The sequence below is a fragment of the Priapulus caudatus genome, unplaced genomic scaffold (assembly GCF_000485595.1).
Source record: "Priapulus caudatus unplaced genomic scaffold, Priapulus_caudatus-5.0.1 Scaffold804, whole genome shotgun sequence".
NCBI classification, from domain to species: domain Eukaryota; kingdom Metazoa; phylum Priapulida; class Priapulimorpha; order Priapulimorphida; family Priapulidae; genus Priapulus; species Priapulus caudatus.
The window spans coordinates 81701-99851 of NW_014577865.1; the positions used below are offsets into that span (position 1 = coordinate 81701).

An 18151-nucleotide genomic window follows, 5' to 3' on the forward strand; every position below is an offset into this window, starting at 1 on the left:
GCATGTCAATGAGAAGGTGGCATTGCTGCTATGTAGAGCTCACTTGAAGAACGCAATCTGCTCTCCGTCGCTTACAAAATGTGATTGGTGCGCGCGCGGGCTGTGGCGGAATAATCAGCAGCCATTGAGCCAGAAAGAAGAAAACAAGGCGAGGACAAAAGCTGAGCATGATCGTACCTACAGGCGGAGCGTACTGATGATATCCAGTTAGCTGTCGTGTGTATTGTGATGTGGTGCTGTATGTGCGGTAGTGGTGTGTGTTGAACACGTTGGCATTCCTGAATAGCATTATCATACAGTACGTACTAGTTTCTACGTGGACAGCTGCACTGTTATGCTTGTTGGAGAGATTATTCCGGAGCCATAATTTACTATCGGTAATCACTCGGCAGACACGTAAGTCGTTTGACTGCAGTGTTTATTTTATGCTTACAACCACTTATACTATACTACTATCAAGGGTGTTAATTGTTGGACAATTGCTTCATGGAAAGCCTATTATTCTATTTGATTACATTTTCTGCTTAACCGCCCCACATTAGTACTACATATCTAAGGCATAATAAACAATATGTTTATTTTGCCCTCGCCTAGACCGCCCCGCCCAAAAAGGTGGCCAACTCAAAAATATTTATTATACCTTTCCATTCTTTTTTTTCTTTACAAACTTGATATCACCTGTACATTATATAAGTGTAGGGGCAATTACATTATATTGTACCAAGCAAAACAAACATTCAACATAAAAGGGTATCTCCCCACACAAGCCACACCCGAGCATGTAGACCAGCGGGAATATGTATAAAAGACCCCCTAAAAAAAAGCCACTACCTACCAAACTTTCCAGCTGCTGGCGGGTGAGGCGCAAACAAAGATTTTTTAATTGGCCTAAGCATGTTTCTTGGAACCATTAGTGTAGCGTGCCATAAAGGTTGCGACAAAAATATGCATGGTTCTAGTCAACGCCCTAAATGACCTTCATCCTTTCCTTCTAGTCTACATACCACACCCTTTTACGCATTTTGAACTGTGTGCAAACTTGTCTTCCATACTATCTGACATCTCTAATATTATTGACCTGTGAACAAAAATCAATATAAGTGGTGCCCTGCCTGTCGAAAAGTAACTTTAATCATGGAGCTGTCGCGTGCTATAACACGTACCATATTAGTATATTTAAAGGAATAAAAAGAGTATTGCCGGCCTAAGAAAATGTCGTTTTGTTTTAACAGGTGTGAGAAGGAGTTACGTGACATCTGTGGAGATAATTCTAAATGTTCGTTAACCTATCCTAATACCACATGCCACAACAGGAGAATCAAAAGTGTTCTATTAAAAAATGAAGTACAGTCATTAAAGTGCAGGCTGCTAACAAGGGCCATATATTTAGCAAATTGAACATTCTAATAGAGTCTGAATGTCAGTAAACGTGTTAGTTTCTTATAGATTCATCCACTTTCACCTGCGGGGAACCTAGTCACTAACACAATAGTATGTGCACTTTCAGTTTCCACGATATATGTTTATTTACTTCATAAATGATTTACGTACTCAATACAATAATATAAAAACAAAAATTTACTTTTTCACAAGTGTAAGTAATTCTGTTCACTTTTTCATGGCGTTAAATCGTGCTGCCATTATACTTCCTATTTTACTATATTCGTTTTGGTGTAAACACACACTCCGGTCACTCATGACTGATACACAGTCCTATAGGCAGGAATTAATGTCAGGATATAATAATCAAACAGTCCTAGGTTTTTTGGATTTATAACTAGTTGAGAAACAATCTCTATTAGGTAAGAATTGCACGGACACGTTTAGTTCCTTGTTATTCTTTCTTTAATCGTAAAAAATGGCAACAAAAATTTTACACTTTTTACACATAGAGAATTCGTGACGTAGTCAATTTAAGTAAGTTTCGGATCTAAACAGTCCATATTCTGTGTCGACGGATAATGAGTCATGTGTGTAGAGATGACTCATAAGCATATACGTCTAAAGAAAATTGGGAAAATGACCAGTCCCTTTTTTGAATATTATAACATATATTAAAACAGAGGTTGTTGCTTTCTCGTACATCAAATTGTTCTTGTGTGGACTAGCATTTGCTGTAGTGAGTTTAATTTACCATAAGATGCTGGTGCCATAATAATTATCCTAAACCTTACTAATAGTTGTGCATGGATATTTCAGCTTAATGTCTGTTCAACTTAACTGGATTTGTAAAATAATTTAAATAAAAATTTTCGCCACATCAGTTTCATGTTTAATCGTGTATAATAACATTTACCCGTGACCCTCTAATGCGTATGCAAGATGACACTTAGCTTTTTAGTTCTAGCGCTGTCAATTTAATGTAGTTTAACTAAGAAATCAATATTATCCTGCCATTGACTTCGTTGCGACGACACTACACTGATAGTTGCTGCTGCTCAAAAAGGCTGCCATTACGAATTTGCCTGTAGGCTTGTTAGCACTGTACAATTGGATTAAAGTTGATGAGGAATGTTTCTTGCGTATTTTCCTCTAAGCTGTGCCGTCCGTATGAATGTAAGGGTACAGAACTCCTCCCTTCCAAATATAATGGAAGCAGAATGGCAGGACACATAAAAATGCTGCTTCAGCATGTGCTGACGGATATAGCAATAAGAAAGGAATAGCGTGCGATTTGTGAATGACATTCCCTCGTGGAGTAGCTTTATATTTAACATGAAATGTATTCATTTGTCGTTGAAAGCCTCATTACCCAATCTCAATGCCATGTCTTCTCGCCTGTAAATGTATTTTAATGTCTTAAATTATTACTACACATTGATTTTAAAATGCGAATGAAATGACTCCGTCCTGAGTGATTAGCTGCCATATGAATGAAATGACTCGCACTGCATGATTAGATGTCGATGAACTGCACGTAAGCGCCTCAGCCAAACGTAGTAATATCCGATGGTATCAGGGGGACGACTATTGCCTCTTCCATGAAAAAATCAATACAGAGTCATTGTGCTGTCAGTTGGGTAAACCCCTAAACTTAATCACAGCTTTAGCACACAGACATGGCTTTTATATGCTGCTTACAGTGTGGTGTCATTCACAATCTGCTTATCGTCTGGCATGTTGACAGGAACAGCCGCTACCGATTCATTGTTGCACTGAGCCGTTTCCAGAAGACAATGCACAGCCAAAAGATAGTCCCCACAAAGTCACCAATTTGGTCTACACACGTTTGAAAATACGAGCTGGCTGATGTTTAGCGTTGGCTGACTTTAGCAGCCTGCACTCTCTCGGAGTAGGTTGTCTCGTGTTTGAACAGAAGAATCGTTTGTGTAACTTCACCGTTTGCCGGTCGCTCCATTGTCCGCCGGACAAGTCGGACTATCACCGATACCTGGCCGGGTCGCACGGGCACCAGAGGAAGGAAGCCGGCGAGAACTCGCTAGTACTTACAGGCCACCGAGCGACATTGCGACGACCGACCTTGCTGCGCGACGCACCCGATCGTCTCGGCCTCGCGCTTAACTTCAGCGTGTTCTACTACGAGATCCTGAACTCGCCGGACCGGCGTGTCGACTCGCGAAGGCCCTGCGGTTTGACGACGCGATTGCCGAGCTGGATACGCTGAACGAGGAGAGCTACAAGGATTCCACACTCATCATGCCAGCCTACTGAGGGACAACCTGACGTTGTGGACGTCCGACATCAGGGAGAAGGTGAGCACGGAAGAGGGTGGTGAGTTGGGGTGGGAGAGAGAGAAGTGAGCATGGAAGAGAGAGTGGTGAGTGGGTGTGGGGAGGGTTTATTGAGACGTGGAAGGGGAGGGGTGGAGGGTTGTGGTGGTATGCTGGTTAGGTCGCTTGTGTGACTATGTTCATATAGTAGAATGTCAGTTGGTGTTGCTGCTTGTTCAGGTCAGAATTATTGAGATAGACATATTTGAATAAGGTTGGGTTATCACTGCGAGTTGTCGTCCCACTGGTTAGTTGCCTTGCTGGGAAGCGATAGGAGTTGCCCTCTTGGTAACATCGATAGTGGTATGGTATTAGCAGTACGCGAGGGTGTGGTCTAGTGGTACATAGACATATATATACTAGTAGCCAGTAGGTATAGGCGGGTCTTGGTAGGATGTTGGCAGCCAGTATAGAGTGGGTCTTATTTATACGAGCAGTAGTAGCATTATGATAGAAAGGGTTGATGTTTTCTTGTTAGGAAATATTTGTTAGTATTGTGGGCGAACAATACTAGGCTGTGGGTGGGGATGTGTTGTTATCCTTGCTGGATTAACCAATGCGTTTTATGTCGTAAATGTATTTACTGTTCTTGAGGCTTCAGCCACTATGAAGATCCAAACTTACACCGTTTCTGTTATCTGGAAAGTCTTATCAGTTATTAGTAGACGACGATGTAGTGATGATGGTTTGCTGATAATCGTGCACGTGCGTTTACGTGTTCAGCGAGGGCGAGGGAAAAGATGCAGACGCGCAAGTACAGGACGTAAGCAGGAAGCCGCTCGTAATGCTCCCCCCCCCTGCGATGCTTCTCATTCTCTTCATTCTGCCATGCAACCTGTTTCTGCAGTATTCGTGCGTCGTCGGTACATACGGAGACTAGGAGTGCACACACAGACAGACGCAGCAATGCAAAAACCACGCATCATCGAGCAAAAAGCAGTACTTAACAGACTGTTAGAGTCAGCGAGTGCAGAGCCGGGGTGACAGGCTAGTGTAATTTCTAGCACTACCCCCTCCCTTCTGTCCATCTATTGTTTGCTTATTGTAAAATTACGTGTCCTCGTCCCAGTCGTATTCATGGCTTGGTCCGTGTAAAATTAGTCGCATTAACGTGAGTTCTCTGTGACCGCTTCCATTTAAATCCATTGCCTTTTAATCCATTCCACCTCTCGACATGTGAAAGTGTTGGAATTTCTCTGTACTCGCTTACGATTCGCCTACATGTGCCTCGATGTAAACGAGCACACTGTCTTTCATATCTGATGACAGTCGTCTCGTGGCGACGTGATAACAGCAGGAAGTGTGCGTGCACACTCGATCCATCGTGTGAATCCCACCGAAGCGCTCCCTGCTTTCCTACTCGACTGTGGAGCAATATTGGCAGAAGTTAGTTGCTGTGTAGGTCCAATTCTAGTCGAGTCTTCTTGAACGATTGCTCCATCATTCACACTGGCCTTGAAAAGGATAATTCCTACTTGTCGGGAGGCTGGGCGTGAGTAACTGAAAGATGGTAACTTCAAGTTACACTGAACCTGATGCCGCTGTCTATCTGTTTGTTTTGTCCTGTATCCCCCTCGAGAGAAACAGCTGCTATGGTTAGGTGAAAGTCATTGGTGATCATAATATAAACTTGTCAAGATTGTACAAATCTGACTTAATAATAATTTGCGTGCTGTGTGTAATTACTTATTCCAACATGCGTCGCTTCTTGTAGCTCTATTGGAAATCTAGTGGCATACATGTAGCTTCTCACATTGGATGTTTAATATATTTTAATGCTGTGTAACAATGCTCACGGTTATTCGTGTGTAGAAATGTGTGTGGATAGAGTGCTATCGGTTTTTATGTGAAATTTGATATCTCTTGCTCGATGTATCACTCAAGCATATCTGCCCTGCTCTCGGATTCACTCACGATATCTGTGCTGCAGTCAGATATCAGTAGTGTTATTTATTCGGCAGTGAGATATGAATCGCAAGTGTGCTGTGAGTAATGCTGGATCCATTGCAACCGTGCCAACCATGCCAGCCTAACTGTGAAATGACATTTTGTGCATGTTCCCTTAGTAACAAGTTTTATTCCATTCCAATGCTGCACGTCGTCGACTTCGACAGAGTGAGCGTTACACTGCGGATCGGCTGGCAGCAGCTGGCATGCCCCAGCACGTTTTATCTGCCCTGGTTGTTATTGGTGCTACGACTGCTCCCGACCATATGCAAGAGCTCAGCGCTCTCCCGACCCCACGCCGACCGCCGCTACAACGTGCAGCAACGAACGTGGCGATGGGCAAGCGGTTACAGCCTCTGCTATCTGTTCATGCCTCTTCAGCGCCACCAGGCAAGTCGACGCAGCGCGCCTATGCAGTTCAGCTTCGCACGCCGAAAGTAGTCTCCCTTGCCTCTCGGTCGCGAAGTTTCTGTTGGTACGGTGCAACTGTATGCTCTTCATCTCCTCGGTGTAGTGTGCACTGTATACTAGTTGATACTGCGCACGCTTGGTAGTTAACCAGAGAGACTTGTTTTACCTGAATGTCTTTACCCACAAATGCCAGTACCTACAAGTCGGTACACACAAATGCTATCCCCTACATGTCTGTTCCACAAATCCCAATACCTAGAAGTCTGCATTAACAAATGCTATCCCCTACATGTCTGTTCCCACAAATCCCAATACCTAGAAAGTCTGCATTAACAAATGCTATCCCTACATGTCTGTTACACGAATCCCATACCTAGAAGTCTGCATTAACAAATGCTATCCCTACATGTCTGTTCCCACGCTAGGTTGTCCGGCACAAATTCTGGTTGTCTCGGACAACCGGACAACGCTTATTTCGAGCACTGTATACTAGCGTGAACAATATAAAATTTAACTCCACTACTGCACTAGTAAGTTGTGGCATGCGAACAATTAATTAATGATGTTCCAACGTTCTTTGAAGCTTCCACGTTGGGCTAGTTCTGGGATTGTCAAAGCATACCGACCGACTCAGTAACTTTACGATTAACGTAGCTCTAGTAACTATAGCCCACGTGAAGTTGCCGCAGGGCTATAGGATATTCTATTACGAATGCTCGGGACCAACTTGGTAACGCCTAACGGTTACTTGCGGCTATAAAATGTCTGTGATAGGCAATTAATGGGAATAATGCCTCGTATCCAAAGTGAATATGTCTTAAGTTATATCCGCAACTAAAATTTAACGCTGTGGCTATATGCCCGGCAGCCGGGCACGGTAGCTGAGAGGGTCTATCTCCCCCAGGGTACTGCCGGAACGTACCCTGGGCTTGGGTATGGTCGGGTATCCCGGAACGTACGCTGGGGCCCTATCTAATATGCCGGACCGTAGCTCGCCTACTCCACTAACGAGTCTAGGGAGTCGCCTACGCCTACTCCCTAACCATATCAGATAGTTACCAGGGTACGTTCCGGCAGTAACCTGGGGGACATTGACCCTATGAGCGCAACTGCACGCGGGCTCTAGTCTATAGATAGGGCCCTAGAGCTACGATTAACGTGTTGTACCGTTACGTTAGTTCTTACCGGAATACGACCCCAGCGCACATAACATCCTCACAGCAACTGCTAAAGAAACACAGATCACGACCACACTGCTATCCATTGTCTCGAAAATAAACAGAATCTTTTTTAAACTTCAACGGACAGGGACTCTTAACTTAAAACAACTAAAAGAAGTATTACTGCAAGGACTGCCAGTCAAAATGCCGCGTGGGCGCAGCCATATATTCTAAATCATGACAAAAGACCAACATGGCCAGTCAAACACAACTGTGTATATTTTTTTTTAATCAGTAACAATATTAACTTCCGATTAGTATGAAAAAAGTAGCATACTCATCTACTACAACAAAGATAAAATTTACATAATTTTAGGAAGCGTTATGCTGCTTCTACACATGTTGCGTCATTTATACTATCACCAACGTTTCACGATGCAATATAAAATATTTATGCAGACTTTTTAAATTTCTCTTAACGCTATTTTCAATTGGATTGTGATCGAACTGTTTAGTGCTCGTCATCACTTCGCACTCCGATAACAAGCATAGCATTAGCGCGTGTACGCCACATTTGTTTTGCATTTTTTGTGCGATGTCTGAAAACAAAGGAGAAACATTGTATGGCAAATAAAGAGCGGATGTATTCGTTGCTTGATCACTGCCACAGATATGACATTTGAAATCTACATATAACGTTAGATGTAACTTACAAAACGTGGATTGAAAATGTAAAAATGCTATTGTTACTGGATCGTGTCACGCGATATCAACACAATACACAAAACACGACGGTCAAGTTACACTGAATATTTAATATAGTTCCCTGAATAATTGATCAGAGTTAGAATTTTCGTACAGTACATGCAAGATAACAGAATCCGAGTAAGGGAAGGCAAGCAGCCAGCATTAGAAATACCAACTTCTGCTTACATGTTCTCACACACCGGCACGCGCGACCAGCTTTGACCAGCCTCTGCATGCGCGGACAGCCTTGATCAGCCTCTGCACGCGCGGACAGCCTTGACCAGCCTCTGCACGCGCGACCAGCCTTGACCAGCCTCTGCACGTGCGAACTAAGCCTTGAGCCGAGCTTTGACGCAAAGCCCTGACGCCAAGGCCTCTGCACGCGGCGAACAGGCCTTGCCAGCCTCGTGCACGCGCGACCAGGCCTTGAAGCAGCCTCTGTACGTGCGAACAGCGCCTTGGACGCGAGCTCTGCAGGCGCGGACAGCCTTGACACGACCTCAGCCCGCATCACGAACCTCTGGGCACGCGGACAGCCGACGCTCGAGCCGCACACATGACAGGGCCTCTGCACGCGCGACACCTGTGACCAGCCTCTGCACGCGGCGACCAGCATCTGACCAGCCTCTGCAACGCGCGCCAACCTTGACAGCCTCTGGCACGCGCGCCAGCCCTTGACCAGCCTCTGCACCGCGCGGCCAAGCCTCGACGCCTCTGCACGCGCGATCCGAGCCTTGACCGCAGCCTCTGCACGGCGCGACCAGCCTTGACCAGCCTCTGCACGCACGACCAGCCTTGAGCAGCCCTCTGCATGCGCGACTCGCACGGCTACCATCAATTTTCACACCATCAAGCCACGCACCACTGACACTCACGCCTCGATCTTTTCTCGCAGGCTTGAACACAAGTGAGGTTTTTACTACTACGAAACCATTAATTATAAGAAGTCTACAGTGAACATCAAAGATTTCAGTGACAACAAACTTCTTTGAAATGCGCCTCGTTTAAACGTCTCCACGCAGATTCCGTCCGTTCGGGTTGCCATGCCAACCATCGCGCTCTCCTCCCGAGGTGAGACAAGATGAGGCAAGGAAGCAGGGCAGCGATGAGACAGACACTAAGGCGACATGAGGACTGTAAACAATGATGCAGCGCAGTAAGCGGTTGTGGTACTCACGGCCGGCGACGCAAAACACTGACACCACTCAAATTTTCGAAAAAACCATACTGCGACGCCACCAATGTAGTACAACAACACAATCAACACACTGCTATTTGTAGTGGGGAAAAATTAAATAACGTAAGTCGACAGCGTAAACACACAGAACCGTGAATAACTTTGGGAGAGGGAAGTTGGCCTGCAATGGACATGCGCCTGTTGTGGCGTTGGCGTCATCAACGCGCACACCTCCCAGCAATAGAAATTCCTGTCAGCAACCGTAACCACGCAGACTCAGCTCCTATCACATTTACTAACTCCTCCGCGGCTAAGCACAAGCATAGGTACATGTATTGGTATTTGAGCGACTCAAATGTACGGATATGTGATCTCGGCAAGAGGCTCCATAGCAGGCACGTAGGCTCGCAATTACAGACGTCTATATACTGGTATTTCTGAAAGTAGAACTAACAAGAACAGCGCTTATGGATAACAGGCTTGTAGGTACGTGGGATTTGTGGGAACAGATATGTAGGAGATAGCATTTGTTAATGCAGGCCTTCTAGGTACTGGGATTCGTGGGAACAGACATGTGAGGGGATAGCATTTGTTAAATGCAGACTTCTAGTACTGGGATTCGTGGGAAACCAGGACATGTAGGGGATATGCATTTGTTAATGCAGACTTCTAGGTATTGGGATTCGTGGTAACAGACATGTGAGGGGATCAGCATTTTGTTAATGCAGGCCTTCTAGGTACTGGGATTCGTGGGAACAGACATGTAGGGATAGCATTTGTTAATGCAGACTTCTGGTACTGGGGATTCGTGGGAACAGACATTTTAGGGGATCAATAGCATTTGTTAATGCATGACTTCTAGGTATTGGATTCGTGTAACAGACATGTAGGGATAGCACATTTGTTAATGCAGACTTCTAGGTATTGGGATTCGTGGGAACAGACATGTAGGGGATAGCATTTGTTAATGCAGACTTCTAGGTATTGGGATTTGTGGGAACAGACATGTAGGGGATAGCATTTGTGTGTACAGACTTGTAGGTACTGGCATTTGTGGGTAAAGACATTCAGGTAAAACAAGTCTCTCTGGTCTAACTACCAAGCGGTGCCAGTATCAACTAGTATACAGTGCACACTACACCGAGGAGATGAAGAGCCATACAGTTGCACCGTACCAACAGAAACTTCGCGACCGAGAGGCAAGGGAGACTACTTTCGGCGTGCGAAGCTGCAACTGCATAGGGCGCTGCGTCGACTTGCCCTGGTGGACCGCTGACAGGGCATGAACACATAGCAGAGGCTGTAACCGCTTGCCCATCCCCACGTTCGTTGCTGCACGTCTGTAGCGGCGGTCGGCCGTGGGGTCGGGAGAGCGCCGAGTTCTTGGCATATAGGTCGGGAGCAGTCGTAGCACCAGTAACAACCAGGGCAGATAAAACGTGCTGGGGCATGCCAGCTGCTGCCAGCCGATCCGCAGTGTAACGCTCACTCTGTCGAAGTCGACGACGTGCAGCATTGGAAATGGAATAAAACTTGTTACTAAGGGAACATGCACAAAATGTCATTTCACAGTTAGGCTGGAATGGTTGGCAACCGGTTGCAATGGATGCAGCATTACTCACAGCAACACTTGCGATTCATATCTCACTGCCGAATAAATAACACTACTGATATCTGACTGCAGCACAGATATCGTGAGTGATATCCGAGAGCAGGGCAGATATCTTGAGTGATACATTCGAGCAAGAGATATCAAATTTCACATAAAACCGATAGCACTCTATCCACACACATTTCTACACACGAATAACCGTGGAGCATTGTTACACAGCATTAAAATATATAAACATACAATGTGAGAAGCTACATGTATGCACTAGATTTCCAATAGAGCTACAAGAAGCGACGCATGTTGGAAATAAGTAATTACACAGCCACGCCAATTATTATTAAAGTCAGATTTGTACAATCTTGACAAGTTTTATATTATGATCACCAATGACTTTCACCTAACCATAGCAGCTGTTTCTCTCGAGGGGGATACAGGGACAAAACAAACAGATGAGACAGCGGCATCAGGTTCAGTGTAAACTTGAAGTTACCATCTTTCAGTTACTCACGCCCCAGCCTCCTCGACAAAGTAGGAATTATCCTTTTCAAGGCCAGTGTGAATGATGGGAGCAATCGTTCAAGAAGACTCGACTAGAATTGGACCTACACAGCAACTAACTTCTGCCAATATTGCTCCACAGTCGAGTAGGAAAAGCAGGGAGCGCTTCGGTGGGATTCAACGATGGATCGAGTGTGCACGCACGCTTCCTGCTGTTATCACGTCGCCACGACGACCGACTGTCATCAGATATGAAAGACAGTGTGCTCGTTTACATCGAGGCACATGTGAGCGAATCGTAAGCGAGTACAGAGAAATTCCAACACATTTCACATGTCGAGAGGTGGAATGGATTAAAAGGCAATGGATTTAAATGGAAGCGGTCACAGAAAACTCACGTTAATGCGACTAATTTTACACGGACCAAGCCATGAATACGACTGGGACGAGGACACGTAATTTTACAATAAGCAAACAATAGATGGACAGAAGGGAGGGGGTAGTGCTAGAAATTACACTAGCCTGTCACCCCCCGGCTCTGCACTCGCTGACTCTACAGTCTGTTAAGTACTGCTTTTTGCTCGATGATGCGTGGTTTTTGCATTGCTGCTGTCTGTGTGTGCACTCCCTAGTCTCCGTATGTACCGACGACGCACGAATACTGTCAGAAACAGGTGCCATGGCAGATGAAGAGAATGAGAAGCATCGCAGAGGGGGGGGAGACATTACGACGCGGCTTCCTGCTCTACGTCCTGTACTTGCGCGTCTGCATCTTTTCCCTCGCCCTCGCCTGAAACACGTAAACGCGCGTGCGCGATTATCAGCAAACATTCATCACTACATCGTCGTCTACTGATAACTGATAAGACTTTCCAGATAACAGAAACGGTGTAAGTTGGATCTTCATAGTGCTGAAGCCTCCAAGAACAAGTAAATACATTTACACATCAAACGCATTGGTTAATCCCAGCAAGGATAACAACACATCCCCACCCACAGCCTAGTATTGTTCCCCCACAATACTACAAATATTTTTCCTACCAAGAAAACATCCAACCCTTTCTATCATAATGCTACTACTGCTCGTATAAATAAGACCCCACCTATACTGACTGCCAACATCCTACCAAGACCCCGCCTATACCTACTGGCTACTAGTATTATATTGTCTCATGTACCACTAGACCACACCCATGCCTACTGCTAATACCATACCACTATCGATGTTACCAAGAGGGCAACTCCTATCGCTTCCAGCAAGCAACTAAACCAGTGGGACGACAACTCGCAGTGATAACCCCAACCCTTATTCAAATATGTCTATCTCAATAATTCTGACCTGAACAAGCAGCAATCACCAAACTGACATTCTACTAATATGACACGATAGTCACACAAGCAACTAACCAGCATACCACCACAACCCTCCACCCCTCCCTTCCACGCTCATAAACCCTCCCCCACACCCACTCACCACTCCTCTCTTCCATGCTCACCTTCTCTCTCTCCCACCCCAACTCACCACCCCTCCCTTCCGTGCTCACCTTCTCCCTGCATGTCGGACGTCCACAACGTCAGGTTGTCCCTCAGTAGCTGCATGATGAGTGTGGAATCCTTGTAGCTCTCCTCGTTCAGCGTATCCAGCTCGGCAATCGCGTCGTCGAACGCAGCCTTCGCGAGTCGACACGCCCGGTCCGGCGAGTTCAGGATCTCGTAGTAGAACACGCTGAAGTTAAGCGCGAGGCCAAGACGGATCGGGTGCGTCGGCGCAAGGTCCGTCGTCGCAATGTCGCTCGCCGCCTTGTAAGCTACTAGCGAGTTCTCGGCCGCTTCTTTCCTCTGGTCGCCCGTGGCGAACTCCGCCAGGTATCGGTGATAGTCGCCTTTCCTGCGGACAATGGAGCGACGGCAAACGGTGAAGTATACCAAACGATCTTCTGTTCAAACACGAGACAACCGTACATCCGAGAGATGCAGCTGCTAAGTCAGCCACGCTACACCAGCCAGCTCGTATTTTCAAACGTGTGTAGACCAAATTGGTGACTTTGTGGGGACTACTTTGCTGTGCATTGTCTTTGGAACGCTCTATCGCAACAATAAATCGCTAGCGCTGTCTGTCAATCATGCCAGACGGATAAGGAGATTGTTGAATGACACCACATGTGAACAGCTATAAGCCATGTCTGTGTGACTAGCTGTAATGTATTTAGGGGTTTACCCAACTGACACACAATGACTCTGTATTGATTTTTTCATGGAAGAGGCAAATAGTCTCCCCCTGATACACATCGGAATTACTACGTTTGCTGAGCTTACGTGCAGTTCATCGAAATCTAATCATGCAGCGAGTCATTTCATTCATGCAGCTAATCATCAGACCGAGTCATTTCATTTGCATTTTAAAATCAATGTGTAGTACATAATTTAAGAATTATAAATACATTTACAGCGAGAGACATGGCATTGAGATTGGGTAATGAGCTTCAACGACAAATGAATACATTTCATTTAATATAAAGCTCACTCCACAGGGGATGTCATTCACAAATCGCACGCTATGTCCCTTTCTTATTGCTATATACGTCAGCACATGCTGAACAGATTTTATGTGTCTGCCAATCTGCTTCCATTATATTTGGAAGGGGAGGAGTTCTGTACCCCTTACATTCACGGACCACAAGCTTAGAGGAAAAATACCAAAGGAAATTACCTTCATCACACTTTATCCAATGTACAGTGCTAACAAGCCTAAGGCCAAATTCGGTAATGCAGCTTTTTGAGCAAGCAACTATAAGCATGTAGTGGTCGTGCGCACAAGTCAATGGCAGATAATATTGATTTCTTAGTTAAACTACCATTAAATTGACACGCTAGAACTAAAAAAGCCAAGTGTCATCTTGTCATACGCATAGAGGGTCACGGGTAAATGTTATTAACAGATAAACATGAAACTGATGTGGCGAAAATTTTATTTCGATTATTTTACAAATCATAGTTAAGTTGAAACATGACATTAACTGAAATATGCATCATACACTATTAGTAAGGTTTAGCATAATTATTATGGCACCATCTTATGGTAAATTAAACTCACTACAGTCAATGCTAGTCCACACAAGAACAATTTTGATGTACCGAAAAACAACAAACCTCTGTTTCATATTGTTATAATATTCAAAAAAGGGACTGGTCATTTTCCAATTTTCTTTAGACATATATGCTTATGAGTCATCCTCTACACACGACTCATTATCCGTCACACAGATATGGAACTGTTAGATCCGAACTTACTTAAATTGACTACGTCATGAATTTTCTATGGTAAAAGTTGTAAAATTTTTGTTGCCATTTTTTTACATTAAAAGAAAGAACTAACAGGACTAAACGTGTCGTCAAATTCTTACCTAATAAGATTGTTTCTCAACTAGTTAAAAATCCAAAAAACCTGGACGATTTGATATTATGATCCTGACATTAATTGCTTGCTATAGGCTGTGTATCAGTATGAGTCACGAGTGTGTGTTTACACCAAACAATATAGTAAAATAGGAAGTATAATGCAGCAATTTAACCATAAAAAGTGAACAGAATTACTTACACTTTGTGAAAAAGTAAAATTTATGTTTTTATTGTTATTATTTACGGTGACGTAATCACTTTATGACAGTAATACACATATATCAGTGAAACTGAAAGTGCACATACTATTGTGTTGATGCCTAGGTTCCCCGCAGGGAAAGTGGATGACTCATATAAGAAACTAAACGTTTACTGACATTCCAGACTCTATAAGAATGTTTCAATTTGCCTAATAATGGCCCTGTTAGCAGCTGCACTTTATGACTGTACTTACATTTTGTAATAGAACACTTTTGATTCTCCTGTTGTGGCATGTGGTATTAGATGGTCAGTAAGAACATTTAGGATATCTCCACAGATGTCACGTAACTCCTTCTCAACCTGTTTAACAAAACCGACATTTTTCTTAGCGGCAATACTCTTTTATTCTTTATATACTAATATGGTAGTTTACTACACGACACTCCATGATAAAGTTACTTTTCGACAGCAGGCACCACTTATATTGATTTTTGTTCACCAATAATATTGAGATGTCAGATAGTAGGAAGACAGTTTGCACACAGTTTCAAAATGCGTAAAGGGTGTGGTATGAGAATAAGAAAGGATGAAGTATTTAAGGCGTGACTGAACCATGCATATTTTTCCAACCTTTATGGCACGTACACTATGTTCCAAGAAAACATGATTAGGCCACAATTAAAAAAATCTTTGTTTGACCTCACCCGCCCCAGGCTGAAAAGTTTGGGTAGGTAGGTAGGCTTTTTTTTTAGGGGGGTCTTTTTACATATTCCGCTGTCTACATGCTCGGGTGTGCTTGTGTGGGGAGATACCTTTTATGTTGAATGTTTGTTTTGCTTGGTACATATAATGTATTGCCTACAGATTTATATAATGTACAGTGATACAATTTGTAAAAAAAAAAGAATGGGAAAGGTATAATAAAATATTTTGAGTTGGCCCCTTTTTGGCGGGGCGGTCAGGCGAGGGCAAATAAACAATATTTTTATTATGGCCTTAGATATGTAGTACTAATGTACGGTAAGCAGAAAAGTAAGCAAATTAGAATATAGCTTTCCATGAGCACATTGTCCACATTAACACCTTTGATAAAGTATTAAGATAAGTGTTGTACATAAAACACTGCAGCAAAACGACTTACGTGTCGTTGCCGAGTGATTACCTAGTAAATTATGGTCACGGATATCTCTAACCAACAATAACATGCACTGTCCACGTAGAAACTAGTAACTACTGTATGATAATGCTATTCAGGAATGCAACGTGTTCACACACACACACACTACGCGCACACGCACACATCACATACACACACAGTAACTGGGATAATCAGTACCTGCTCCCTGTAGGTACGAATCATGCTCAGCTTTTGTCCTTCGCCCTTGTTTTCTTCTTTCTGCTCAATGCTGCTGATTATCCGCCACGACGCCCGCCGCGCACCAATCACATTTTTGTAAGCGACGGAGAGCAGATTGCGTTCTTCAACAGTGAGCTCTACATCAGCAGACGCCACCTTCTTCATTGACTCCACCATTTCTACAATCAATTATTAAAACTTGTTTAGAATTAGACGTGAACTTATTTAGTGGCCTATAAGTGTCATGAAACATTTGGTTTCTGACTTTGTATTCTGATTTTGTTAATAAATTTGTGTGACATGGTGCTTTGTGGATAAAATAATTTAGAATTGATGATATAATCACACAATGTTGAGTATAAAGTACACGATTTGTCGACTTATGACAAAATTAATTCCCTACGGACAGGACAGGGCTTTAATTGTAGAGTGAAATAGTAGTGAGATACAAATGCATTAATTAGTATTTTAAACAATACCAGAGGATGTGATGTCTGTTGTTTGTGGCAAGAAAGGATGGCTGAAATCTCCCTTCAATTTATGCATAGGCGTGGAGTTATTCCGTAAATACCAAGTTATCACATTTTTATCCTACAGTTTTACAGCATTACACATAATACAGCCTGTTTGAAATGCAGTGTAGATGGAGTGTGGAGGTGGCATAGTTTATTAGATAGGTCGTGTGCATAGTGTAACACACTACCACAGACAAATGTATAATATGACAATTTAGGACTCCAATGATCAGCGAGGTGGTAACCAAATATGATCAATGCAATTTTCACACAAGGTGAATTTCGTGAATCGAAAACATCTTTATCACGGCAGAATAACATTCCAGCGCAATGTGTTTGAAGTTGCAGTAAATGAGAAAGCTCAGTATTATGTTATAGCATTTCCTATATCACTCATGTGAAATTTTACATGTGATTGTGTAACACTACTCACTGTACAGTGTACATGTACAGGAATATGGGCTTGGCTGCAAATGTGTGGCTACTACCTCCAAAAGAACAATATATTTCAGACAAGTAAGATTGCATACCATCATATCTCTCTGCCTGCTCAGCCAGCTTGGCCTTGTAGACGTTGTCGTCACGTTCTGTCATCTTGATGTTTCTTTAGCTATGTAGAATTTTGTGGATGAAAACAAAGATGGAATTTTTCCTTGAAACGCCGTTCTCGAAAACTAAGATGGCTGCATACGATCGGGAGTTTCCGGAAACGCTCACGGAAACACCCGATTATCCTATTTGCTGGCGGGAAAGTCGCGTCCTTCATATGTGTACGCAACGTGTTCTTATAATTTTCCATTATAAATCTCGTTACCGCGATATTACCGTGAATAGACTTTTGAATTTAAAACTAACATACGAGTTATATGAAAGATATGAAATGATTATAACCCGCATGTCGGGCAGAATAGCCGACAATTTCAATTTTTTTTTAACTTTCCAATGATGATCAGCTAGGTGTAAGAAGAAGCAAATAAAATATTTTTATGCGTAACGCATAGTCGGTTGCTAGTCGTGGGAAAATTTAACTGTCAGAAACAGACGCATTTTATGTTGAGGTTATGTTATGTCAACGTTTTCCCAAAATGTATAGACGGATAAGGATGATATCAGGGGTTAATAATGACAAATTGGTCATTAACCCCTGATGATATCAATATTACCATCGACTCTATGGTATGACGTGTGTATAAGTCGTAGAATAATATTATTTAATTCGACAAAGATATACGTAGATACGTAAAAGTATAAGAACTATGATAAAAAATAATGTGCTGTAAAACTGTACAACAAACTGTGCTGTAAAACAAAAATGACGCAGTGACTCACTGATCTCTATAATATAATCGCTCTATAAGTATAAGCTCTATAATATAATCTCTATAATCTCTATGAT

General features: G+C 43.3%; 2 protein-coding genes and 1 long non-coding RNA gene across 4 annotated transcripts in view; 1 reads left to right on the forward strand and 2 right to left on the reverse strand.

The window, feature by feature from the left end:
• LOC106813648 (dolichyl pyrophosphate Man9GlcNAc2 alpha-1,3-glucosyltransferase-like) overlaps positions 1-8808 on the reverse strand; it is a 31026-nt gene extending 22218 nt beyond the window's left edge. The window contains exons 1-2 of one of the 2 annotated variants that reach the window (XM_014817841.1): positions 8758-8808; positions 7275-8325 (exon numbers count right to left, since the gene is read on the reverse strand). In XM_014817841.1, the coding sequence (XP_014673327.1) occupies positions 7275-7353 (79 nt within the window). In that variant the 5' untranslated portion in view covers positions 7354-8325; positions 8758-8808. The remainder of the gene's footprint in view (positions 1-7274; positions 8326-8757) is intronic. The other variant, XM_014817842.1, reaches the window with a different exon arrangement.
• LOC106813650 overlaps positions 1-11747 on the forward strand; it is a 21193-nt gene extending 9446 nt beyond the window's left edge. The window contains exon 2 of the long non-coding RNA XR_001394490.1: positions 10095-11747. This is a non-coding gene — a long non-coding RNA (uncharacterized LOC106813650). The remainder of the gene's footprint in view (positions 1-10094) is intronic.
• On the reverse strand, positions 11117-17458 carry LOC106813649 (14-3-3 protein epsilon-like). The gene is made up of 5 exons (XM_014817843.1): positions 17286-17458; positions 16220-16419; positions 15137-15243; positions 12828-13171; positions 11117-12073 (listed from the first exon to the last, which is right to left on the reverse strand). The coding sequence occupies exons 1-5, from the start codon at positions 17347-17349 to the stop codon at positions 12009-12011; spliced, it is 780 nt and encodes a 259-aa protein (XP_014673329.1). The 5' UTR covers positions 17350-17458; the 3' UTR covers positions 11117-12008.
• Positions 17459-18151: the final 693 nt, after the last annotated feature.

Excerpts from the sequence above, each read along its gene's own strand:
- LOC106813649 (XM_014817843.1), bottom strand. The coding sequence starts at position 17,349 with ATGACAGAACGTGACGACAACGTCTACAAGGCCAAGCTGGCTGAGCAG. Across the intron at positions 15,244-16,219 it reads TTCGTACCTACAGGGAGCAG|GTTGAGAAGGAGTTACGTGA; the intron begins GTACTGATTATC and ends TTTGTTAAACAG. Across the intron at positions 12,074-12,827 it reads GTCCGACATGCAGGGAGAAG|GCGAGGGCGAGGGAAAAGAT; the intron begins GTGAGCACGGAA and ends TACGTGTTTCAG.